Source organism: Vipera ursinii, assembly GCF_947247035.1.
Source record: "Vipera ursinii genome assembly, chromosome: 5".
In the NCBI taxonomy this organism is placed as follows: domain Eukaryota; kingdom Metazoa; phylum Chordata; class Lepidosauria; order Squamata; family Viperidae; genus Vipera; species Vipera ursinii.
The window spans coordinates 44,890,078-44,916,833 of NC_139518.1; the positions used below are offsets into that span (position 1 = coordinate 44,890,078).

General features: G+C 39.3%; 1 protein-coding gene across 3 annotated transcripts; it reads left to right on the forward strand.

The window, feature by feature from the left end:
- Positions 1-1,682: 1,682 nt before the first annotated feature.
- RRP12 (ribosomal RNA processing 12 homolog) lies at positions 1,683-25,943 on the forward strand. 3 transcript variants are annotated; one of them, XM_083364593.1, is made up of 34 exons: positions 1,683-1,843; positions 3,226-3,452; positions 6,814-6,897; positions 7,347-7,423; positions 8,033-8,138; positions 8,515-8,631; positions 8,772-8,910; positions 9,499-9,626; positions 9,953-10,051; positions 10,135-10,226; positions 10,316-10,427; positions 10,631-10,731; positions 10,856-10,970; positions 11,690-11,832; positions 12,358-12,479; positions 13,089-13,153; positions 13,292-13,454; positions 13,673-13,827; positions 13,991-14,058; positions 14,508-14,601; positions 15,953-16,111; positions 16,234-16,314; positions 17,517-17,622; positions 19,158-19,265; positions 20,018-20,175; positions 20,510-20,601; positions 21,157-21,315; positions 21,468-21,640; positions 21,786-21,887; positions 22,681-22,730; positions 23,193-23,271; positions 23,655-23,722; positions 24,493-24,575; positions 25,029-25,943. In XM_083364593.1, the coding sequence occupies exons 1-34, from the start codon at positions 1,705-1,707 to the stop codon at positions 25,129-25,131; spliced, it is 3,867 nt and encodes a 1,288-aa protein (XP_083220719.1). In that variant the 5' UTR covers positions 1,683-1,704; the 3' UTR covers positions 25,132-25,943. The 3 variants fall into 3 exon arrangements, 2 of the variants coding, with proteins under 2 accessions (XP_083220719.1, XP_083220720.1); XR_014492742.1 differs by lacking the exon at positions 25,029-25,943 and having other exon boundaries at positions 23,118-23,271; positions 24,493-24,576; XM_083364594.1 differs by lacking the exons at positions 21,786-21,887; positions 22,681-22,730; positions 23,193-23,271; ... (1 more) ...; positions 24,493-24,575; positions 25,029-25,943 and having other exon boundaries at positions 21,157-21,326; positions 21,468-21,584.
- Positions 25,944-26,756: the final 813 nt, after the last annotated feature.

Consider the following 26,756-nt stretch of genomic DNA (forward strand, 5'->3'; position numbering starts at 1 on the left):
GCAGCTCTGATATATGGCCAAACTGGTGGCAAGTGGCATCTTGGCAGCTGCACGCTTGACTTTTCTCAGTTCATGGGCAGTTATTTTGCGCCTTGGTTTCTCCACACGCTTCTTGCGACCCTGTTGACTATTTTGAATGAAACGCTTGATTGTTCGATGATCACGCTTCAGAAGCTTTGCAATTTTAAGAGTGCTGCATCCCTCTGCAAGATATCTCACTATTTTTGACTTTTCTGAGCCTGTCAAGTCCTTCTTTTGACCCATTTTGCCAAAGGAAAGGAAGTTGCCTAATAATTATGCACACCTGATACAGGGTGTTGATGTCATTAGACCACACCCCTTCTCATTACAGAGATGCACATCACCTAATATGCTTAATTGGTAGTAGGCTTTCGAGCCTATACAGCTTGGAGTAAGACAACATGCATAAAGAGGATGATGTGGTCAAAATACTCATTTGCCTAATAATTCTGCACTCCCTGTAGGTTTTTCCCAAAAGTCTTTCAACCACCTGTTGAAAGAAAAATCTTCATCAGGGTCCAGTCCAAGCTGGGAACAAAATAGAGACTGCTCTTGTTTATTGAGTTGTCAGAAACTTCAGTGATAGCAGCATGTTTCTGGGGTGGCTGACCATGTGGAGCTGGGAGTGGTGTATTTTTATACCTTTTAGGGCTTTTGTTTGGAGTTGTTCCTGTGGCATGAAATTTGACCTGAGGTTAAGTGTGCCCTTCGGGTATTCTAATGGTGATGGGTTAATTCTATTATGTCCTAAAGGTCATGTCGTGCTTCCCTGGGGCTGATGGCTATGTCCTGTGTTGGATTTTTTGGGTGAGGGATTGTTGGTTCTAGGGATCTTTGTCTTTCTAATCCCATCAGCTCCAAGTTTCCTGGCTCCAGTCTTTCTGAAAGGATTATCAAATCTGGATTTCTACAGAGTTGGTTTCTGCTCGGGGCAGAGAGACTTGGGGGGGGGGTATCTCCCTAAGATTTTCTATTATTCTTTGAGGAAATATATTCTGCTTTTTTAATATTCTCCAAAATATTTCTTTCTCTGGGTGTGTGTGTGTGCGTGCCATCTTCCTACACACCTTTCCAGAGAATTATTACAAACTTGCATATCCCTCAGAGCTTCACATCTGAATAACAGCAAAGCTACCTTGGTTATGCTCTTAAAGAAATTCTATTCACAACAGCCAACATAGATGTAGAATCAATCAGAAAAAAATCAGAATTTTCTGTGTTAAGATTTCAAAAAAAACTGAAACAATAAGCTTCTTTCTCTGCCTATGTTATTTGCATCACTGTAGACATCATCTCCCAGAATCACTTAATTACTTTAAGCTGCGTGGACCTCGACTTCCAGAATGCCTACGTAAGAATCCTGGCTAGAGAATTCTGGGATTTGAAGTCCACAATCTTAAAATTGCTGAATTTTGAAAAACATTGATTTACATGAACGTACAGGACACAGCCATTTTGTAGGACCACAACGTACATTCTAATCAAAGCCGGAGAAGAATAAGGACGTCGGAGCTTTTTTGCCTCCTACTTTTTTTTAACTACCGCTAGATGGCAAAATGGAAGAATCGGAAATTGGTGTTCGGCACGGAAGTGGATAACCGGAACTACTTAAAATAGAGTAACGTAGACTCGGCACGTGGTTTGGTCTTTTGCTTCGGCGAGCCGCGGCGAGAGCCGAGCGATATGGGTCGTTCGGGCAAGTTGCGCTCTGGTACAGCCGGTAAACTTAAGCGTTGGCGCAAAGGGCACAGCAGCGATAGCAATCCGGAGGGACGACGTTACCGCTTGGCCGCCCGTGGTCGTCTACTCGCCCCCCGGTCAGGTAGGTAAAGAAAAGAGCAGCAGCCGCAGGAGCCAGGGAAGCGATGGCTTTAATTCAGTTGCGGTGGGCGATTCTTCTCGGCGGCAACAGCAGTTCTTTGAGAAATAACTATTCCACGTACGAATGCTCTATGAATTTTGAGCAAAAATAGATTAGCCATGTCTGCTTGCGGATGAAACACCCACATCTTGAAGCTATAATAACTTCCACCATAGAATCATAGAGTTAGCAAGTGCCTAGGAGATCATGTACACCAGTTGACTCAAGGATCTACTAATGGGTTCCGGACAAATGGCAGCTTGAAGATCTCCCATGATCTCCTTCCTTGTCATCCAGTAGGGAACATACCACTTTTTGAGGAAATCTGTTTCACTACTCGAGTTGAGAGCTATCGCTGCTAAGAAGCTTCTTTTCAGTTTTTCAGTTTGTCAATGTCATTTTTAGACTGTAGGGCTCAGAACTGGATCCAGTATTCCAATTCCGGCCTGACCAAGGAAAAAAGATGAAACGGTTACAGCCTTTGATCTGGACTCTCCACTCTTATAAATAGGTCCCTAAAAAGAACATGTTTGTTTATCAGCTACACTGACGTGTTCAGCTTGGGTCTGCTGTGCTTGTGAATATCCAAATTCTGTCATAGATACGTAAGCCCCCATCCTATCCCTTTACCTTTTATTTTTCCCCCTTAAGTGTGACTTTACATTTCTCCCAGTAAAAATTTGCCCTGTTTCAGTCCATTGTCCAAGCTAGATCTTTTTGAAACTTATCTTTATGACAAATCTGATGAAAAATGCATCCTCAAAACATTCATCCATGTCATTAATAAAATGTGGTTATTTTGCCAGTTTTGAATCCATTTAATTTTTTCATCTACCTCACATTTTAACCATTTTCTTAATGAGAGTATCATGAAAGGTTTTATCAAAAATTTGCTGAGATCAAGAGTGTGATCTACCAAAATCTTCGATAGATCACTCTCTTCTCAATATCATTTCCCCAATCTATTCACCTCTGTTAATAAAGGTGGAAAATTATTTTGTGGTATTTATTTTATTTGCCTTTATTATTTTTATAAATAACTCAAGGCGGTGAACATCCCAGTACCCTTTCCTCCTATTTTCCCTGCAACAACTCTGTGAGGTGAATTGGGCTGAGGGAATGACTGGCCCAAAGTGCTGGTTCTTGTTAATTGCTGTATTCCTGTTCAAATGCTTACAAATATGCTACTTAATGTTGAATTAGGATATGGTTTTGAAAATCTGGTGTGTAAATTTCTATTTTGGGTCCCTTTAGATAGCTTGCCTTGTTATTACAAATTTCTTTGGGTAGATTATTTGATAGTGATGCTTCTAGAATTAGCTCAATGTTTGCCCTTCTTACAGAAAACAGTAACCTGACTGTAGATGCCTTGAAACTACATAATGAACTGCAGTCATCAGGACCTGTGTCTAGAGAGAATGCAAAGTCTTTTGTGGTGGAAGATAACAGTGAATCTGCTAAGACTCACAAATCATCTGCAACTTTCCTGAGTGGCCTGACTGACTGTACTAATCTCACCTTCAGCAGAGTGCAGCGTCTTTGGGAATCCAATTCTGCTGCCCATAAGGAGGTATGCGGCTGCCAACTCTTATAAAAACCAACAAATGTTGTGATTAATAAGATTTTAATTTTTTTCTACAAAACATTGGACAACCATTTGTCTGAAATAGTATAGGGTTTCCTACCTGAGCAAGGGGTTGGATTAGAAGACCTCCAAGGTCCCTTCCATTTCTGTTTATTCTGTGATTCTGCAAAGAGCATAGAACATATAAAAGGGGAGTAGATTACTACAAAGAGCAAGAGGTCCTCTTAATGCTTGATAAGAGCTTAGATTCTCCATACCTTAACAGACTAATTTTGTGCAGAGTAGACAATCTATGTAAGTATTTTCAACAAAATAGAGAAATGTGTGAGTTTGAAAATTCAAATATTTGATTAGGTAATTGAAGTTATAGGGAAGATCACTATATTTCTAGATTGTCCCAGTGACTTCAGCTGTCCAGCCACTTCTCTCAGATACAAACCTATTCTCCTGTCTGCTGAAAAGATACTCTTCTGGTCAGCTCGGTAGTTAGCTCCATGTTGCAGAGCTTATCAGGCAGCAATACATACATACAGTTGCAAGAAAAAGTATGTGAACCCTTTGGGATTACGTGGAGTTTTGCACGAATTGGCCATAAAATGCGCTCTAAACGTCATGTAAGTCACAACAATAGAAAAACACAGTCTGCTTAAAATAATACTACACAAACATTAGCTGTTGTCATGTTTTAATTGAACATAAGATGGAAACATTCACAGTGCAGGGTGGAAAAAGTATGTGAACCTTTGGACCTAATAACTGGTTGACCCTCCTTTGGCAGCAATAACCTCAACCAAACGTTTCCTGTAGTTGCCGATCAGACCTGCACAACGATCTGGAGTAATTTTGGACCACTCCTCTTCACAAAACTGTTTCAGTGTAGCAATATTCTTGGGATGTCTGATGTGAATCGCTCTCTTAAGGTCATGCCACAGCATTTCAATCGGGTTGAGGTCAGGACTCTGACTGGGCCACTCCAGAAGGCGTATTCTGTTCTGTTGAAGCCATTGTTTTGTTGAATTACTTGTATGCTTTGGGTCATTGTCCTGTTGCATCACCCATCCTCTGCGGAGCTTCAGTTGGCGGACAGATGGTCGTACGTTTTCCTGCAAAATGTCCTGATAAACTCTGGAATTCATTTTCCCATCGATGACAACAATCCGTCCAGGCCCTGAGGCAACAAAGCAACCCCAAACCATGATGCTCCCTCCGCCATGTTTTACAGTGGGGATGAGGTTTTGATGTTGGTGTGCTGTGCCTTTTTTTCTCCACACATAGTGTTGTGTGTTTTTCCCAAACAACTCAATTTTGGTTTCATCTGTCCACAGTATATTTTGCCAGTAGTGCTGTGGAACATCCAGGTGCTCTTTTGCAAACTTCAAACGTGCTGCAATATTTTTTTTGGACAGCAGTGGCTTCCTCCGTGGTGTCCTCCCATGTACTCCATTCTTGTTTAATGTTTTCCTTATTGTAGATGTGTCAACAAAAATGTTAGCATGTGCCAGAGATTTCTGTAGGTCTTTAGCTGACACTCTAGGATTCTTCTTTACTTCATTAAGCATTATACGCTGTGCTCTTGCAGTCATTTTTACAGGACGACCACGCCTAGGGAGAGTAGCAACAGTGCTAAACTTTCTCCATTTGTAGACAGTCTGTCTTACCGTGGACACATGAACATCAAGGCTTTTGGAGATACTTTTGTAACCCTTTCCAGCTTCATGCAAGTCAACAATTCTTGATCGTAGGTCTTCTGAGAGCTCTTTTCTGCGAGGCATGGTTCACATCAGACAGTGCTTCTTGAGACCAGTAAACCCAAAACAGGTGTGTGTTTTTAAAGGGCAGGACAGCTGTCAGCAACACATTCAATATCATTACACTGATTGGAGTCAAGGTTGGCTCACTCCTGGCTCCAATTAGCTCTTGGAGAAGTCATTAGGCTAGGGGTTCACATACTTTTTCCACCCTGCACTGTGAATGTTTCCATCTTATGTTCAATTAAAACATGACAACAGCTAATGTTTGTGTAGTATTATTTTAAGCAGACTGTGTTTTTCTATTGTTGTGACTTACATGACGTTTAGAGCGCATTTTATGGCCAATTCATGCAAAACTCCACGTAATCCCAAAGGGTTCACATACTTTTTCTTGCAACTGTATATGTTGGTTTTGAAGTTCAGCAGTCTGTGTTTCACAACAAATATAAAATGCATCTAAAAAACTGGAATATCTGGAGGGATAATCCTAATTGATCTTGTAACTGTTTATGGATAAGTAATGAATGCAATGATGTGAGAAGTTTGTAGTGGCGCACTGAAATCTCATAAATTGGTTCAAGAATATTCTTGGAAGAGTGTACAACATTCTTGATGTCTGACTTCTGTGAGATAGATACTATTGATGGGGGGAAAGGCACACATAACTCTTACGATGTCACAGAAAGATGTGTGTGGTGGGATGGGCATGAAGTGATGAAAAGGGCAAGGGAAAAGATGGTTGGTGACAGGAGCAGGTGCAAAGATAATGAGGAAAAACCCAAGGAAAATTAGATTAGAGATTAAAACCAAAAGTTTTTAAGAGAATACTGGGGATAGTGAAGTGCAATAGTACTAATAGACTGGAGCTGCTGAACCATCAAGGCTTAAACTGATAATGGATGGATTGGTTTGTTCTTTGCTGTTCATTGATTATAATAACTGCCAAAGGTACTATATATGATTAATATTTCTTTCATTGGCCTCTATCATTTGTTAAATGAATAGGTTATATTCTGCCTCTTCAATTCAGTCAGCCAAGTAAAAGATGTGATGGGTGGAATCGGGTGTGCTTGATAGCGCATCCTTCTCTGAAACAGTTTATCCCTGGAGCCCTAATAGTTTTATTATTCTGGAAATGGATGAAAACTTGTTGACCATCAAGCATTTGGGGTTGGAGATTTGTGTGACTTTAAACCATGTTTGGATAAAGTTTCATAGGCTGGGTTAACTTATTTTTGAACCTATTTTTTTAGATATATTTTAATATGAGCTATCCAAAATCTATATTGATATGGATGGAGTATAAATTACAGAAAGAAATGTGTATTATGTAATAGCCAAATATTTCCCACTATTCTTTTATTCTCATGGAAGAAAGGAATGAGATAGAGGATTCCCAAGGATTGAATTTTCTTTGGTGTCTCATCTTTGATACTACTCTCTGGGTAATAAATGCTTCTTTCTTCACAGAAGTTGTAAGAGCTTGATGAATAGGATCAATAAGATTTGTGTATAAATTGAGAAGTATAATATATCACAAGGTGTTTTAATTGAGTGCATAGAGTTTTTGACTCTTTAAGTTGGATTTCTTATAGATATGTGCAGTATTGGCTGCAGTCACAGAGGTAATCCGAACACAGGGTGGTACAGAAAGTGAGACAGAGTATTTTGGTGTATTGGTAAGTATCAAAGGAAATGTATCCAAATGTAAGTCCGGCAATTCCAAAACACTAAAATATACGGAGCAGTATGTTTAGTAAAAGAAGAATGATGAGAATCTAAAAATATCTGAAAAGCCACGGATTCTCCTTTTATGCTACAAGTTTTCATTTCGCTCCCTTGTATATTCTGTAGTCAGCTTATTTTTTTAAAAAAAAGTACCCTTCCCTCTCCACATTTTGGTCTCAGGAATTTTCATTGCGTACTATAAATGTCAATGATCTGATCAATGATCTGAAGCTGGAGAGCAAACATCTCCATGTTTTTGATTGCTGAATGAGGAAGGGAGAACCAGCAAGTATCAAAAAAAGTGTCTAGGTAGGCTAATGTAGAGATCAGTTTCTTTCAGGATAAAGTCCCACACATCCACCTTTTCTCTGCTTTCCTGAACTATGTTATGTCTCCTTAGATGACTACTCTGGAAGCTGTGGAATCACCTGAATCCCTGGCTGCTGTTGCTTATCTGTTAAGTTTAGTGTTGAAGCGGTGAGTTCTAGGAACATGGCAACCATTTTTGATGCAGTTTGGGGATGCACATTAGGATAATTCAGAGAAGAAATTAAAAGGAATCAAGGAGGACACTATAAAATTCTATGCAACAAAGGGGTATTTTGGACAAAGACTCAGCTGGGATGAAAAGAAGACATAATTTTCCTATGTGCTTGATCCTACTACAAATTAGACTCTAGATCTTGCCAGAAGTCAATGATAGCCTTCTTTCTTAACTTACTTAAAGGAAATATCTTAGACTTACATATTTTAACTTTTAACATGTATTGCCCTGTTCACCGCCCTGAGTCCTTCGGGAGAAGGGCGGTATACAAATAAAATTATTATTATTAATTATTATTATTATATATATTCTCTTTTATGTAAAACATTTTGAAACGTTTAGTCATTTCTTCTACTATGCTCCTTTATCACTATAACTGTGTCCAGTTTGCTTCCTCCTTAAATGTGTTCTTGCCGTGGGTGGATGAGGGATGATTAAAATGCAGAATGCCACGAGTGACTTTAGTTGCACAAGAATGGAATCACTGAATGCAAAATGCAGTGGAATGCTTTGATTCTTCTCATATTCTGAATCCTCCCCAGTGTACCCAGCCCTGTGTTGATCAAAAAGTTCTCCGATACCTCCAAGGCTTTTATGGGAATTCTGGGCTCACAAGCTTGTGGAGAGTCTACTTTGGCTCTACGATGGGTAAGTACATCAAAGAGGCCATCTGTGCATAATCTAATTATTAGGTGTGGGATGCTCTTGTTAATAAAAGAATGCTTCCTGCAACGTTCTATATATTTTAAGAGAGAACAACTCTGTTAGAGGCCCTTTTGCTCAGCATTTTGAACTGTACCATAAGCAAGTATGTGAAGGAATGCTGGATTGAATTAAGCCTGCTATTGGGCTGAAAATGTACCTGATGCGTGTTGTCAGGTACATTAAATTTGTCAGGTACATTAAATTTAAACTGAACTCCTGGCTCAGGTGTTTTACAGACATGTCAGGAAAGACGCTTCTTGATATCTAGTGTTTATAGGACAATGTCTTCATTTCTCTCCTTATTTTACCTCTTTATCAGGTCCTTTCCTGTCTAGCTACATTGCTGCGAAGACAAAATCTGATAACATGGAATTACCCTGTGACAATGCAAGTTTTCCATGGTCTTCTCAGCTTCACTGTCCATGTCAAGCCCAAGGTGAGTTCATATATTTTATATGGTTCATGGTTCACAATTTTTTAAAATCTGTTTGTTAAGTTTCTAGTATAATATGATTTGAAGTTGGGCAAATTTCTAGCCCAGCCTGCAGCCTGTCTCATCTTGCTTGTCTCCTTCAGGTCCGCAAGGCTGCTCAGCATGGTGTTTGCTCTGTCCTCAGGGGTAGTGAGTTCCTGTTTGGAGATGAAGCTCCTTTGCATCACCCAGCTGCAATTTCTACTGCTAAGTTCTGCATTCAACAAATTGAGAAATCTGGAGGTATCTAATTCATGTGATCAGAAGCTGTTCCATTTATCTTTCTTTGGCCCTAATTGTCATCCCTACCTTGTTCCCCTGAATTTCCCCTGAAACCATCTGTTCTGGTTTCAAAAACAAAAACAGCAACCCTTTAGCAGGAGAGCTGTGGCTATGAAACTGGTTGAAAGGGCAAGAGGTAGGAGAATTGCAGGTATTCTGCATTAGGACGACTCTGCAACTCATGCAGAACTGCTGGATAAATTATCTGAAACTAGTCAATTCTTTTTATCCTCTAAAGCAAATTTGCTGAAAGGCCAGCTTCTTAGAAATATTTTTCCATTTTAATTTATGTCTAATCATCCTTTTTTGAGGAAGGACCACTTTAATTTCCACATTTCAAGTACGGTAAATACAATGCTTCTTCCTAAAAACTCATGTTGATTGTTTATTATAGGAGTTTAATATTATATATTTATTCCACAACTTTGCACAATCCCAAGATGTTTGTAAAATTAACTTGTGGAATGGAATGCAAACTTTGTAAGGAGCAATAATAAATGTGTTGTGTGTTGAGAGAATAGTAGGACTAATTTTTGTTTGGCTCCTCAGGTGCTAAGGAGGCCACAACAACTTTGCATATGCTGACTCTGCTGCGTGATTTATTGCCTTGTTTTCCTGCTCCAGCCGTCAAATCTTGCTGTGAAGCCTTGCTTCGAGTTATGACCCTCAGCCATGTAGTAAGTGGTCCTCCTCTTTGAAGGTTGATTTTGTGCTGCCTTTGTCTTTGGATGCAATATAGTCACAACTGTGTAAGCTAGTTTGGAGGATCAGAGAGCTTCAGTAGGAATGAACAACAAAGATGGATGATCTCTATCTACTCTCTTAAGTACGGTACCTTGCTTAGCCTAGTTGCAAACCCAAATGCCTCTCTTGTCGGAAATGGAGGGGTTGCATCATACTTGATTTCCTAGTTACAGGGATGGGAAAAGAGGAAAAGCAAGAGAAATGATTTTTCTATTAAGTTTAATTGTTATTCGTTTTTCTTTTCCCTGTCACTGCCCAGCTAGTGACAGCATGTGCTATGAAAGCTTTTCATAGTCTCTTTGCTGCCCAGTCATCTCCAGTGGGTCTGCCAGCTGAACTTAATGCCCAGATTATCATGGTAAGTAGTGCAGAAATTGGGTGAAAGTTGCCCAGCCAGCCTTGGCTGTTCAAGTAACATTTTCTATTGTTCTGCACCACCAGGCTCTTTATGACTATGTACCCAATGAGAATGACTTGCAGCCTCTGTTGGCCTGGCTGGCTGTCATGGAACGGGCGCATGTTAACCTAGCAAAGTAAGAGTGAGATAATAATGGGGCAGATTTTTGTGGGGACTGAGAAATGCTGTTCAGAGAGTCAGAAATAACTTTTCTTTTGATTTTAGGCTGCAGTGGGATCTGTGCTGGGCTCATCTTCCTCGTCTCTTCAGCGTAGCTATGAATTGTTTCCTGTCTCCTCACAGCCAGGTGGTGGATGCTGCTGCCCAGACCCTAGTGGTATGACATTGCCCTTACTTCTAGATGTAGAGTGCAAAGCTGGCAGGAACTGTATTTTAGTAACTTTCGTTAATGTAAGAATTGTGGGGCATTTCTATGTGCAGTTTTGTGATGAAGAACTTCCTGCACTGTCATTGCTGGCTTATGTGCTCTTGATCTGTAGAGAACGTGGGCCGATGCAAATGTGAATTTGTATGATTCAGGTTTTGCTCAATGAATGTGTGGCCCCTCATGTGACAGAACTAGGACTTGTTTCATCCACAACTCCGTCTGGATCTGCTGCTCACATTTGCAAGATGTTCAGGTATATGAAATAGCTTGCTTGGTTGCAGCAGTTTAACAACCTGTTTGTTGTTATGTTGTTATTATATTTATTACAAACAGAATGTTGAGACTCTTTTTGATTTGCCAACGGGTGTTCTTTTCAGAGCAGTGGAAGAAGGTCTGACATACCAGTACCATGCAGCTTGGGCCTCGGTGTTGCAAGTGCTGAGGGTTTTCTTTGAAGCATGTGGGCAGCAGTGTCATCCTATAATGCAGAAGGTAAAGGAATGCTGTAGGTGTAGGTCATTAACATTTATGGCACATGAGATAAGCAGGGCATTCCTAAGTATCTAGATTAAGAAAAAAAATCTGTAGAGAATAAAGCCTTCAGATTATTGGTTGCTGTTATCTGGATTTAAGAACCTAGATAAGGAGACAAAATGTGAGTTTATACAATTAGTATTGGAAGTTTAATGATTTGAACCAGTGCAGGGAGAGATTTTTTAGAATGATTTTCCCCTAGTGTGGAAATGAAGGAGTTGGAATTTCTGCAGGCACCCAGTTGAAAGAATTGAGTGCCTACAGCAGGGGTAGGCAACCTTGGCTCTTTTATGCTGGCTCGGGAATTCTGGGAGTTGAAGTCCACAAGTCACAAAAGAGCCAAGGTTGCCTACCTCTGGCCTACAGAGCCAGGCACAATTCATATTTTCCAGGGGAGAAGAGTCCAACAAATGAGACAATGCATGGATAAACAGGCTTTGGATTTCTCTTTTTTAAACTTTTGTTCTTAATTTTGTTAAACATGTTCTAAATTTACACTATTTTATTGTGCTCCTTTTTTCCAAAAGAAAAAAAAAAGATTTATCTTTGGGAGTTGTACTGCTGAAATTCAGCAGAGAGACTCCAAAACCCTTAGGTTTCCAGCTGTGCTTAGAGGAACTGAAAAACTGTGATGCTCTTTTTCTATGTGATCCTTTCCTATTTCTCTCTTGCTGCAGTGTCTACAGTCCCTAGCTGATCTGCGTAGCTCTTCGCACTTTCCCCATGCTGTGTTGCTTGATCAGACTCTGGGGGCCGCAGTGGCCACTATGGGCCCTGAAATGGTGCTGGAGGCTGTTCCCCTAGATATTGATGGCACAGAGTGAGTACAGTTTCCATCTTCGTATTCCCAAGCCCAGTGTGAGTGATGTTGCTATATTGTTCTGTCTTCTGAACTAATTAAAGTATACAATACATATGAAGCAAAGTCCAAAAATGTGTTTGAGGCAAGGAACATTTTTTAAACCAGCATGCCCCTAACTTTTAAATTATAGAGGAAGGAGCAATGTGACTTGTAATCTCATTGATTTTGCAAAGTTTCTGAAAGCCACTTGCTTCTTCAAAGCAATGCCCCCATTTACCCTTATTCATTTATCCTTATTCATAGAGGGTTTTCTTTGCAGTTGCACAAGGCGATAAGGGAGCATCTGCTGTTTAGTATAGACATAAACCAGAGCCTGCCAATTACTTCATCAAAAATCAAAATTAATGAATTCAGCACAGGAAAAAAAATCCCTTTCATATTATTTTAGATATCATTGAGAAAAGCATATTAGCACATAAATCAGGCGTACTCACTGGTGACATTTCCTGACTCTTCTTAATTATACCATTATATTATCTACAGGGAGACACTGGATTTTCCTCGCAGTTGGCTCCTTCCTGTGCTCCGAGACCACATCCAAAGTGCACCACTTGCTTTTTTCTCCAGTCATTTCCTGCCACTTGCTGCTTCTTTAAAAAACAGAGGTAATTAGATATCCAAGTAGGATAAGCTATAATACTTGCAAGTAAACCTAAGTTTTGGACATCAAAAATCATGTGTCAAAATAAACCTGGAGAATCCATCACCTTTACAACTGAGGTTTCCAAAAATGAAACCTAGCCTCTTAAGGTGATTTTTTTCCCTAGGAGATTATAATTTGGACTACTTGGCATATATAATTTTATAAAAATCAAGATTTTAAATTGTAGGTTAATTGCATTTTTTTTCTCTTTCTCTATACATTGTGAAAAGTTTTGGAAGGTATTCAATAAGCAAATTACTGATTACCAACCAAATGTAAACAAATATGTGTCAAACATCTCATGATAATTTCCTTGTCCTCTGTGATATTGCATTGGTATGCATACTTCAGATATTTTGCAGACACAGTGGTGTCAGTTATTTTTTCAGATGCAAGGATGGAGGTTTATGCTCTGGTGCGTTGCTGAATAGCAATGCCAGCTATTCTAGTCATGAACAATGAAGAAACTGGGAGATAGAGTTCAGTAGTATCTGGAGAATCATCTGTTCCTTATTCCTATCCCTGTGCCTATTAAAACACAATTACAAATAGATCTCTTCTCTTTTTGCAGCCACGGAGCTTGCCCAGGCAGGTCAGGATTTAGAAGCTAAGATCTACAATACACTCCAGTGGCAAGTGAGGAATTTTGCTTTTTGGTTGGTTGGTTTCTTTTTTTTCAGTATAAAGCACATTGGTATAAAGCATATTATGATTTTGACCTAGGAAATATCAGTGAAGGTAAAAGGTGTTCACTTTGTCTTTTTTGTCTTTCAGATCTGGACCTTGCTGCCTAGTTTCTGCAGCCATGCTACAGATGTGGTACTCTCATTCAAAGGACTGGCCCGCACTCTAGGCACGGCCATTAATGACTCTTCTGAACTGCGGCAGATAGTGTGCCAAGCTTTGCGCAGGCTAATTAATAAGGGCTGCCAAACAGGTAAATGTGACCTGTCAATTGCCATATTGGCAACTTCTTCGCCACATTTCCGTTTGTTCCTAGACTTAGGAAATAAAGGATTATGATGTAATCTTCCCTAGATTTGTCTGAGGATGAAGCTTCTGTGGTGGAAAGGCCTGGCAAGAGTCCTGGTTAAACTGTCTGAAATTCCTTGCGCTCAACAGTAACTCTTTCTTCATTCCATTCTCTGCTTCCAGAGCCTGAGCGTGCTGAGGTTGGGCGCTTTGCAAAGAACTTTCTGCCCATCATGTTCAATGTATACAGCCAAGAGGGTGGTGATCGTGAGAGCTCAGTGCACCGGCGCTCTTTGCTGGATACCATCCGAGCCTACTTGACAGTTACTGAAGCAGGGGTGAGCAGCAACCTTTGGGGAAAAAAAATTCCCCATTTGCTAGAGTACAAAAAGAGGAAGATGCCTGAAGCTAAACTGATTTTGGGATTTATGGTGGTGTGTGCTGCTGGTCCTGGAAAAGCACGCTCCTATATGGAGTTTTTCCTTCTGTCTTTCACTGCAGCTGGTGAATTCCTTCCTGGAGAAAGCTTGTGAGAAACTGATCAGTTCTGATAGTTCAGAATTCACTAGGTAAAGTTTATTTATTTATTAATTAGATTTGTGTGCCCATCCATCTTGTCTTGATGTAAAGTTACCGGAGCGATAGGCTTTATCTTGTGGTGTTTTCTTTTACGCTTCAAGTGGATATGCTCAGTGTTTATCTTCTATTTGCTGCAGAAGACAGGACATACATCTCAGTTACCTTTGTATCAAATCTGTGAGACATTTCCAGAGATCTTTTATTTTTGGTCCTGTTACCTTCTGTCAAAATTAGGGTGATTTTGTCCCATTCCCTTAGATAAGGTGGGAAGGAAACAAGGAGTAAAATAAACTTCAAGGTGAGCCACATAAGTCTTTCCATTGCTGATTCTGGTGGCTTTATGCCATTATAAGAAGAGTTAGTCTTCTATTCTGAAAGAGTTCAAATTCATGAAGATTATTAGGATTGTGTTCCTCTAACTGTGTCCTCCTTGCTGCAGGCTTTCCATTTTAGATCTTGTGGTCGCTATGGCTCCCTATGCTGATGAGTCATCTCTGCATGCTCTGTATGGCAGCATCTACTCCTCCCTGCAAGTGAGTTACTGTTCAGCTGTTGGGTTCTGTGTTGTGACACTTCACACTGCAACCCTGCTGCTTTTGATCAACTGGGGCTATCACATTGAAGGAAGAGCTCTAGATAACACATTTCATTCATTGTTTTTGCAATTAAAACTTTGTTTGGCAGGTAGAAACAGAGTGGTGTGAATTTATCCATGTTAGTGGGCACAATCCTATCTAGCATTTTGTTGATCTAATGAAATACTTAAATAAGACCCACTGCTGTCCTTTTCAGTTAAAAAACTAAGGGGCATGACTACGCGTAATCCTTTTTTCATGGGGCTAGTGAAAAAAATGTTTCATTAACTGAGGGAGCCATACATTTTTAATTTTTGTACTGATAAGAAAGAAATTTGAATTCTGTTGCTTTTGTTGGAAAGATCCATATAATGTGTGGGGTTTTCTTTTAATTTAAGCATCCTCTCAGCCACTTGAAATTGCTCATTTATAAGCTTTTTCCACATAGCTTAGGCCAGGCCAAGACAGCGTAGCAATGGCCACTTATTTGATTGTTGGAGTAGCTATTTCTTGATTTTATTTGTTTTGTATGCTGCTAAATCCTTCAAGACTCCAGAGACTTTATAAGAATAGATAATATATACTGAACAATTTATATCCAAAGTAATAGCTTGAGAACACCTCACTCACACCAAACAATAAAATACAAGGTAAATAAACTAAAAGCCTTAAGATGCCCCAAATTCAGAGATCCTCCAAGATAAAGATTGCATTATTTTTGGCAATTGGGCGTCCCCTGGGCAACAATGTTGTCACCAGTAAATCCTTTCAACCCAGAAACCCCTTACGGTTAGCTCTGTAAGTGCTTCTGACACAAAAACAGATCAGTTTTCAGAAGGCCATTGCCAAAGAGGCCACTGTCCCTTCTACAAGGAGGCTATTCCATGGTAGAGGTAAGATGATTGAACAGTTACATTTTGGGGTCTTAGCCCTCTTACCTCATGAAGATGAGGCACCACTTGCAGTTTCTCTCAGGGCTTGTCTCAGTTGAGTCTGGCTGGAGTCCTGGCACTAAATTTTGTAAGCCTTTGTAAGCCAAAAGTAGCAGTTTGTACCCAGAAATCTAGTGGCTACTCTGTAACCTTACAAAATAGGTGTAATATTCTCAAAGTAATAAGCACTAGCCAATAAGCAGATCACTCACTGTGAACCAACTGCGCTTTCCAGGTGGTCTTTAGAAGTAGCGCCCAAAATACAATGGGTGGTGGATATGGTGTCTTCCTTTTCAAGCTTATGAGGATTGAGTCCCTGTGCTTTGATGTATGCAAATTATATATTTTGAATAATCTATTTGATCTGATTATCCTAGAACAAAGATCATAGAATACAGAAAAAGGTTTATCGGGTGCTAGAGGAAGTGTGTGCCTCTGACCAACCTGCGTGTCATAATTTTGTTCAAAGTCATTTGGAGGAACTAAAGAGTGCTCTGTTGGACTCCCTAACCAGGGCAACTTCACCTGCCAAGAGAGTAAGGAAAAATGTTTTTACCATTCAAAGTAGATAAGATGCAAACCATGATGAATATGAAAGAATGATGTCTGGGAATGCTGAGTATATTTCCATATCACTTTTTGTTGTTGTTGTTGTTAGCCCCGTCTGAAGTGCCTCTTCCATGTTATCAAACAACTGACAGTGGAACATGAAGATTTTGTCACAGCCCTGGTGCCAGAGGTGAGAGCACAGCCCTGAAGAAACTGGAAATTTGAGTATAGAATTATGTTGTCAGGAGATGGTGAAAAATTAAGTGCATGGAATGAAATGTTATTTTATTCATTTATAAAATGTCAAATCTGCTTTTTATTATAAAACCATCCCTGATCTTTGGCCATAATACATAAGTAAGTTTAAAACAACCTCAAATTTGAAACGCAACAATTTCACAATAAAAGATCTCTGAAAGTATTATAAAACTATTTAAACCAAATAGAATAGAATAGAATTCTTTATTGACCAATTATAATTAGACACACAAGAAATTTGTCTCCGCTGCAAAAGCTCTCGGTGTACATGCAAAGTAACTGAATAATAATAATCATCATAATGATACCAATAAGGTAGTAAAGAAGATGGGAAGGATAATAATATTATAGCTGTACAACATAGGTAATGTACTTAGACATAAAACATAAAACAGCAGTAAAAAAATCAGAAGGCGGAATATAAACTTGGATGAATCAAGTTGACTATGAAAACTTGTAAGGCTCTTAGCAAACTTAGTAAAAGAGGGAAAAGAGACCATATCACCTTTTCTTCTACATTGCTCTCTCTCTATTGCAAACTTTAGGTTTTTCTTTAAGAAGGGTCGTATTTCTCCTCAGCACTCTTGTAATGGAGTTATCACCAGAGTATCCTGGAGTGTCTTACTGCTACCATTTGCAGAGGTTATGCAAATTAAAGATTCTAACTTTATCCTTTACAGTTGGAAGAGTAGCTCCCTTCATTCAGTGTTCAGTCTGATTGTTTTGCAATATTGCTGAGGAGTTAATGGATCCATCTTGTAAGTTTAAATAACATTTTGGCAATAATTAAAAATATTTTCTCATTAATTAGTCAATATTAGTAAGTATAAGATAGGAGTATGGGATTGTAAATTCCTCAACGTTAAGAAACTTGCTTATAGTACTGAAAAACTTTATAGCCACCTAGTTGAGTCTTTCTTGAAAAACAATTACCGTGGTAAGAAATTTCTAAATTAGCTTAAGTTTTTTACTATTGTTGTAAGTGTAAGCTTTAGAATTATAGTTGGAATTCTAGTCTCTTTAGTTTTTCTCCCCTCTCTCCTTAAATGGATGATAACTGATGCAGGTACTAAAATTAGGTTGGATGCAGTAGGTAAGTGATCATACTATTGACCATAACTTTGCTCTCTCCAGGTTATCCTTTGCACCAAAGAAGTCTCTGTGGGGGCCCGCAAAAATGCTTACAATCTGTTGGTAGAAATTGGTCACGCTTTTATACGCTTTGGTCTCACTCCAAGTGGTGAGTCCCAGTTTGCTAATGTGGGAGTTTGCATGCAAAGGGCGTTTCTTTTTATCATTCTTTGCCAAGCTTGCTCTGCTCTCTCTCCTTTCTCATTTAGACCACATTGCATCCCTTTTCATCTTGAGTACTTCATGTTTCTCAGTTTTACTACTGAACTTCTTCCTATTGCTAGTCTGTACAGGAGGTCCTCAACTTAACAACCATTTGTTTAATGACCGTTCGAAATTGCAACAGCGCTGAAAAAAGTGACTTTTGACTGTTTTTCACACTTAGGACAATTGCACAATCTCCATAGTCACGTGATCAAAATTTGGATGCTTGCCAACTAGCATATACTTATGACAGTTGAATGTCTCAGGATTATTTTGAAGGTCCCTTTTGTGACCTCCTGACAAGCAAAATCAGTGGGGCTTCACTTAATAACCAGGTTACTAACTTAACAACTGTAGTGATTCACTTAACAACTGTAGCAAGAAAGTTAATAAAATAAGGTAGCTGTCTTGCTTAAGAGTGGAAATTTTGGGCTCAGTTGTGGTCTACCTGTATAATAAACTGTTCCTCCTTAAATCATAATGCAGTGTTTTTCTTTAATTTTAGTTTTTGTGAATCACTCTAATTATGACTCCTTCAACAAGCCCTGCTTAAAACAAGTCCGGTTTAGTATAATGTTTGAATATGTTTAATGTTCCTATTTAAAACACAGGATTGCGGAATTCTAAGATGTTGATTAATTTTTGCAAATTAATTAATCCAGGTGTATCCGGTTATTTTGCATAATGTTGTTTAGCTATCATAGCTTTCCCTATACTTGCATATATAGAAAGTTGAAAGCCAAAATAGGGATGTGCCAAATGGAAAGGTCCAGCAATGGCCTGTCCTTTTCCCCCCCTCCTGAATCAATCTTAAGAATTTCCAAGTTGTTAGAAAAAAAGAGTTATGGGACAAACCAATCTCGTTAGAGACCTGAATTCCAACCTAAAAAGTATTTCATCCCTTTTCTGCAACCCCGGTCTCCATTGGCATTATCTGCTCATTTCCTAGATTTTCCTCACATCCTTAAAGCCATCAGATTCCGTGTCTGAGACTATATATTCATGACTAAAATTCTCCACTCATCATCTCAGCCTCACATATGCACTGTTTCCCAACATTTCCCCTATTTTGCCTGTCTTCTGCGTTCTCATCTTACAATGCTGCCTTTCATTAGGTCAGATCATGAACCGTCCACCTTAGTGGCTCCTTTGAGTTCATCCTACGTAGAGACATTAGGAATTGTCTTGTTTTAAAAATATAAAATATAAGTAATTGCTCCATGATTGAACCTATGACTGTTATCATTTAGAGGTGGGTGAATGCTGATATCCCAAGATACTAACTTTGAGACCTGGGTTTTAACATTGTCTCCATAGTTTTTTTTTCCCTACACAAATTTCTGTTCAATTATTAGTCTTGTGAGGCTTTCCATCAGTCTTGTTATAAGTTGCATTCTTGATATATAATTACAATACAAACTCTTGCATGTGTCCTTTCAGAGGGAATACAGCGTTATCTCCTCCTGATCTATGCAGGCTTAACTGGCTCTGTCACTATGATCAGCTGCACTGTGCTTGCTCTTACCCGACTACTGTATGAGTTCAAAGGTGAGAAAATAGAGACCGACAACTGGTTTAAGATAAAAAGACTAATTTGATGTTTGAGGCTGCTTTTGAACTGAGCTGGATTGAACATTTGTTCAGACAGAACTAAGATGGTGTTTCTGGTACATTGACTGTCTTAGGATTTAGGATTAGGATTTATTAAATTTATATGCCACCCTTCTCCCTAAGGACTCAGGGTGGCTCACAACGATAAAAATTAAGAGACATAAAATACAAAAATTAAAAAAGAATTAAACAATGAATATAAGAAATACGGGACAATTTAACCCAGTAAAAAGCCTAATTAAAAACCGTAGTCAGTCCAGGCCCGCTTGTTGGAACAACCAGGTCTTCAGGTCACGGCGGAAGGACCGAAGGTCAGGGGCCGTCCGCAGCTCCGGGGGCAGTTCATTCCAGAGGGTCGGCGCGCCCACAGAGAAGGCTCTCCCCCTGGGGGTCGCCAGCCGGCATTGCCTGGCCGACAGAACCCTGAGGAGGCCGACTCTGTGGGAGCGAACTGGGCGATGGGAGGTTGACATTGGCAGCAGGTGGTCTCGCAAGTACCCCGAACTGTAAACCTGAAGTTTCCCAGCGCAGTACCTGCTGTTGGCACTATGAGTCATAGTAGGTTGCTACTTAGCTGCAGAATTACTTGTGCGTGGTAGTAACTCGAAGGATGCTGTTGTTTTCCTAAGACTTGAAGAGAATCTGATGAATTGAAGTTGATACTTCTAATATAATCCATTTTATTGCAGAACACATTGGGTCAGATGCTCTCGAGCAGCTGGTGAAACATGTTTGCCTCATAGTAGGCTCACGGACTCGGGATGTTGTCAAATCAGCCCTAGGATTCCTTAAAGTGACAGTCCTACTCTTGGACACAACATTGCTGGGTCGGCACTTGGAGACTATGGTGAGAATGAGAAAGTACATTGAGGGATTAGCACCTTGGGAATAAAGATATCTAGTTTGCATTACTAAAAAAAGAGGAACATGGAAATGTATTTGTATTCTTAGAACCTGTCCTGCCATAAGTCATTCTCAGTTTCTTGCTGTCAGTTGAAGTCCATTAATTCATCTTTTGTCCAGTTCTTTCGTGGTATTCTTTCCTTCCTATTGCAATTGGGAAGTAGCAAGGTGCCAGTCCACGGTGTCAGTACATGTCAGAGCAGATTGACAGGAATGGCTTATGGGAAAGTGAGGTGTAAAGAGTGGCCAAACTTTAAAACTTTTGTCTTTTTCTACAGTTAGAAGCCATTGGACGATTGACAGATGACATGAGGCGCCACTTTCGTATGAAGCTGCGAAATCTCCTTTCCAAATTGATCCGGAAATTTGGGTTAGTGGCTGAAGTTAAAGAGGGAAAGGGCTAATATTTTGGTGATCAGAGCGATAAAAATCCATCTCGTTACATTCCAGAAATATAGCTCGCCCAGAGCCTTGCTGTCTTGATTGGCTGGACTTGAGATGGCCCATTTTAGATACAGAAGTATGTGTATAAATAAACACACATACACAAATAGACGTTTGCAGTGGAAAATGAGGCACTGAGGTTTGCAGGTGTTACATGGGGATCTGCTCATTTTTGTCTAGCATTCCTCCTCCTCCCAGAGAAAGTACTTTGTAACCTAATCTCAGACAAGAAAATAACTGTGTTTGGTCCTTTCCATTCTTACCACTTTATGCAGAGAGACAGGAAATGTTCAGAGGATGCTTCCCCACAAGGTTTTTTGTTTTTGTGTTTTTGTTTTTGCTCTTGTGAATTCCCTGATAAAAGCTTACCCTGATAAAGGCTGTATTTTTTTTCCCTAATTGTAGTCACCATTCTCTCTCTCTCTCTCTCTCTCTCTCTCTCTCTCTCTCTCTCTCTCTCTCTCTCTCTCTCACTCCCTAGGTTCGAGCCCTTGCAGGCTTTGCTTCCTGAATCATATCACAAAGTACTGCTTAATATTCGTAAGGCAGAATCAAGGAACCGCAAGCGACAGGCTATGAAAAGAGCTGCAGCCACGTCTGCAGAAGAAGAAAAAATATTAGTACCATCTAAGGGAGACAGGTACGAATGAGGTGCATGCTCAGAATCTTGATGTCCTACTAATATAGAGAGTAAGAATATTTTTAAGACTGGTTCCTGATGCTTTGGAACCTGAAATGATCTATGGACTCTCCATAGATAAGCTTGTGTGGTTTCTATGCCCTTGCTTGTAGCATTGAGGATATCTTGGCAGACTCAGATTCTGATCTAGAAGATGAGACCGGCAAACAAAAAGGAGGAATGACTAGGAAAGCGCAAAGGAAACAAAACCAAGCTTGGCTTAAGGAGGGAGAAAGTGATGAACCTCTCAACTTCTTGGATCCAAATGTGGCACACAGGGTTTTAGGTAAGAGGAATTTTGAAGATGGCCCGTTTTTAAGTTCATAGTATTTACTACTTTAATTTGATGGGGAAGATGATAGATCAGTATGCCTAGGGTGGAGGGCCAGATGTATTTTTTCATACGTCTTTTGTGCTGTTCTGTCATGTAGCTACCAGGCCAGGCACTGCCCAGACTGGAAAAGTTAAACATGATTTCAAATTATCAGCTGATGGTCGCTTAATCATATGTGAAGAGGAAGAAGAACCTACAGGTACAAACATTCAGCAGTTGATTAAATGCACATCAAATAACTATCCAATGGCCATTCCATAACTCCAGTTTCCTTTCTCAATTGATTACAGAAATAACAAAAACTATTTAAAGAGAATGGGTTATACAAGGAAGCATTTTAGATTTATATATCTAGGATTTCTTTAATGTGATATTGTGGAGCTTATGGAATATAGAACCCAATAGCTTCTCAGTACAGAATTGAGATTATTTTTAATGCAGGCATTTAAAAAAACCCGTGGAAAGTGTGCAGAGAAAAGCAATAAAGATGATAAAGAGTCTGGGGGCTAAATTGTATAAACTCCAATTAGGGAACTAGGTACAGGATATCTAGCCTATCAAAGAGAAAGATTAGGGGACACAAGTTAGATGTCTTCCAGTACTTGAGGGTCTGTCACAAAGAAGAGGGGATTCAGTTATTTTCTAGGATACCAGAAGGCAGGACAAGAAATAATTTGTGGAAGATTGTTAAAAGGGAGATCCACCCTAGCAATAAAGATTTTTTTTCTGACAGAGCAATTAATCAGTGGATGATCCTGGGGTTGTGGGTGCTCCATCACTGGAAGTTTTCAAAAATAGATCAGATAATCATTTGACTAGGATGATATAAGGCTCCTGCCTTGACCAGGAGATTGGACTAAGAAGACATCCAAGATTGCTTCCAGCCCTTCTTCTGCTCTTTCTCCTATCTATACATTTTATGAAAAGGATTTGGCCTTAAAAAACTACACATTTTATGCTGTCTCTGATCTCTGTTATGCTGTCTACCACAGGACTGAATGAGGAGTCAGCAGAGTTAATGCAGGAAGTTGGAATCAAGAATGTAAGTGAAGAAGGAGAGGGGAAAAAATTGTTGGCATTCTCTTTAAATATGAAGAAGTCTTTATACCAATACACTGTAATTTGTTTTAAGAGTTGAGGTTGAGTGGCAAGTTGGGGACCATCTGAACCAACTCAAAGAACTAAATTTGATTTCATTAAAATTAAATTACATTGAAATGATCTTTGCAGTCACATATTTTCCCCTTATGTTACATTCCTGGTAAGTTTGGCAACATCTTTGGTAGATGTCAGGACTGAATGCAAATGTGGTTTCACAAGTTGTGTGTCTCTACTTTGCCTTAGGGTTGTGATGGCTGGATCTCAGATGTTTGGAGAGAATTACATTTGACTTATCAGATAGATTCCCTGTTTCCATTAAATAATGCAGGAAAGAAGGAGGCACAGAAAAGAAGATGGTTGACCTTACCAAGTGTTGCTTTGATGTATGATATCTCTCTTGCAGAAGAAGACTCGGAAACATCGATTTCGGGAAGAGGCAGATGATGAAGGGCTTGCTGCTAATACACAGCCACAGTACAAAGGTTGGGATGCCCTTTGGGGGCTGTTATGGAATGAGCCACCGCTGCATGGATTCTGGTCTATTGTGACTCGGGAGGGGGAGAAATGAAATAGTTAGAAATAAGACATTGATTAAAATCAGTTGTGTGTCGTTCATCTATATGATAATCCATTGAAAGAACCTCAGTGGAGCCTCCTCTGCTTCCATTCTAATCTTGATGCATTCAGCCAATCATGTTGATAACATAGATTATTATACATGATGTACAAGTTGTCTTTGGAGACCCATGTTAAGTAAGCTGTGTTTCATGAAAACATGCCTTTTAATAAAATGTTAGTTTAAAAAGGTCACAAACTTCTCTGCATGAAAACTTATAGGTAGAATTTGTTTGTTTATTCTTTATAGCGGGGGGCAAAGGAATTCATCGGCCTGTTAGCAAGAATGCAGCACCTGGGGCAGAATACAAAGCAAAGGTAAGATCATAAGGTGATTGATTAAGGCCCAAATCTGATGTAGGTATAAAAAGTTACTTGTTTTCCTATTGTAGAATCATGCGTTATAATGTTGTCAATTGAAGCATGGATTTATGATATCCTCAGATGGTTTGTAACAGAAACGGAAAAGTCTGTATCTTTCTTTGGGGACATACTGTATTCTTTAGGCATAATTTAAAACAGGAGTAGGGAATTCCACCTTAGGAGTTGAGTTCTAAGATCCTCATTTGTGACTTTTCCTTCACACTCTTTCCCACCAGCTCCTCTATGTTGTTGAAGCAGCTTCCAAAGTTTCTTCTTCAACAGTTCCTCAAAGCTCTCATAACTTTTTAGCAACCTTTGCTAAGTGGAGGGTGGGAAAGAAAATAGACCCATGGCCTAAGAAGTGACAGTCCATACCTCTTGCACTCTTTCTAGGGAAGTTGAGAGGAGTAGATTAAACAGAGACAAGATCATATTCTGCATCTAGAATCAATTCATTTTCCATTTCTGTTATTGTGTGTGTGTGTGTGTGTGTGTGTGTGTATTGGTAAAAACAGGATTATATTGATAATTAATGTAACAGCATTACATTGGTAAAAACAGGATTAGCTTTTTAAAAATTTTATGTTCAGAGCAAATAACTGACATCTTAAATATCAAGTCTTTTGGAAAGCTAGTGGAGGAATGGATTTGGGGACTCAGGGCTACTACCATGTACTTTTGCTAGGTTGCCTATCACTGAGCATAGATTCTGTTGTTTCTTACAGAAAGGTAAAGGTGACATCAAGAAAAAGGGTGGGCTTGATCCTTATGCATACATCCCACTGAACAGAGCAAAACTAAACAGGAGGTAAGAATAGAGAAGAAGAGTGTAAAACGTTGCTAGAAACCTAGCAACCAGTGATCAGCTCCAGATACAGAAAAGTCCAAAACTCTATATGTATTATAGTGAATATGGTTTACTATAACGTATATATTTTATCTTCAAATATACACATTCCTTTTTTTACTCCCTTAAACATATATTTCGCCGCGGCCTTAAAACATTCCTTTTCCATCAGGCTGACCTGGACTGACGGATTTTTAAAATGTTTTTAACTTATTATTGGGGCTGCTAGTTTAATTCTTTTTTTAACTTTTGTATTATTGTATTTTTATTGTTAGCCGCCCTGAGTCCTTCGGGAGATAGGGTGGCATATAAGTCCCAAAAATCAATCAATCAATCAATCAATCAATCAATCTGCTCAAATGTAGGCAAAACAGATTAGCCTCTGTACTGATTTTCATCTGTTCTCTCTGGTAGGAAGAAAGCCAAACTTCAAGGACAGTACACGAATCTGATGAAGGGAGCTCAGCGTGGTGCCCAAGCAGGCAAGAGACTCTTCAAAAAGCAGGCCCATACCTGAAGGAGAAAAGGCCACTCAGAATTTACCTGGGAAGCAGTCCCTTTAAGACATTGGGCTGTGGATCTTGTTGCTGCTATTCCACAGTCTGAATTAATTTCTGAAAAATGGAATTCGCTCATTATTCCTGCATATTGGCTATACATATTATTTTCAGCAAAAAAAAGTAGTAAAAAAAATGTACACATCCTTCTTTTTGTTATTTATGGATCCTTGCAATAGGGGTTTTCTTGCCAGTTGTAACTCTGGTTCCTTCCACAGCTATGAGCAGTGTGAGCAAATCTAGAACTTTGGATAAGAGACTGATTATTGCTTCCCAACGAACACCTGAGCAATTCGCAGTATAATAAATTCTGTTTCTTCACTATAATATAGGCACTGGTTCTGTGAAACCTGCTTTTCTGTCTTTGTCTTTCTCTATTTGAAGCAATTTGTTTATTTGGTAACGACTACAAATTCTCCAAGAAGTCTAGATTTATTTGGTTGTAGGTAAGAACAAAGGGTTCATAGTAATAAAAACAAAAGAAAGGAATTATTATTTCCAAGGAGAAGTTAGAGCAGTGAATAATGATCTTAGCTTCTGAATAAAAGTTCTATTGGTACTTCTATTGCTACTATCAGAGTAGACCAGACTAATTGGAAAACTTTGATCATAGCCCCAGATCTGAGACTTAAGTACTGTCATGTGGAAAAGATAAGTTCTACAACCAAATGTGTGATTTAGGTTTTGCACTGATTTGTTTTTCTGATTTGTTCTATGCAAGAATAAAAAAAACCTGCTTTCCAAACATGAAAACAGTGATCAGTGGCAATAATTCTGTTCTATTATATTGGGGGGGAAAAGGAAATGTAAAATTCCATTATCGATTCTCCATTTTCATCTAAAGACATTGAGGATGAATCCAAAACTGTTCAGTGGCAGATTTAAACTCTTCCAGCTATTTCGCTGATCTAAGCTGCCTTCTTGGAGACACGAGACCTAGAATACAAAATACGTCAGTAGTGGACCACAGTTTATCTTGGCTGCACTATTGCAAGATACAAGAATCAGAGCCTAGAAATTCTCCCAACCCAAGACAAATGCTACATTGGATGTAAATCCTTATTTCTCCCGAGAAAAACACACCTTGGATATAGGATGTTGCTTTCAAAGTATGCTGGGCATTGTTTTGGATACTATTACAGAAGATGCACGAAGTAGTTTTCTGGTTACCTCCTCCTAGTGGCTAGGCTTCACTGCTGTGGTATCAAGGAGAGGAATTTAATACTTTCACCCATAATTTTTTTGCCAAAATCTCTGGTTACTATCTGATACATGTATATCCACAGATAGCCGTTAGCCACACAGGAAGGTAGAGGCATCTGTGTTGAGCCTATATATTTTTCCTCTGTATTGAACTACAAAGGAACTATGGTTCTGGATCAAAACTATAATACTGTATAAAAGGGGCAGACTTACAATAGCCCTCTAGTTTGGGGGAACAATAAAGAGGTTAAAAGATACCTCCACTCGCAAGGAAGGATTTCAGCTGTTGTTTGAGGGTGCTTGGAATTATTTGAACTGCTTCTAATTCACTCCCTGCTTGCTATGGAAACCTTACGTTCTTTGGGAGGATATTCTTTGTTGG

Bases quoted from the DNA above. Each gene is read 5' to 3' on its own strand.
- RRP12 (XM_083364593.1), top strand. From the start codon at position 1,705: ATGGGTCGTTCGGGCAAGTTGCGCTCTGGTACAGCCGGTAAACTTAAG. The intron at 9,627-9,952 runs GTAAGTGGTCCT...GTCACTGCCCAG, and splicing joins TTATGACCCTCAGCCATGTA to CTAGTGACAGCATGTGCTAT. The intron at 23,723-24,492 runs GTAAGATCATAA...TGTTTCTTACAG, and splicing joins GGGCAGAATACAAAGCAAAG to AAAGGTAAAGGTGACATCAA.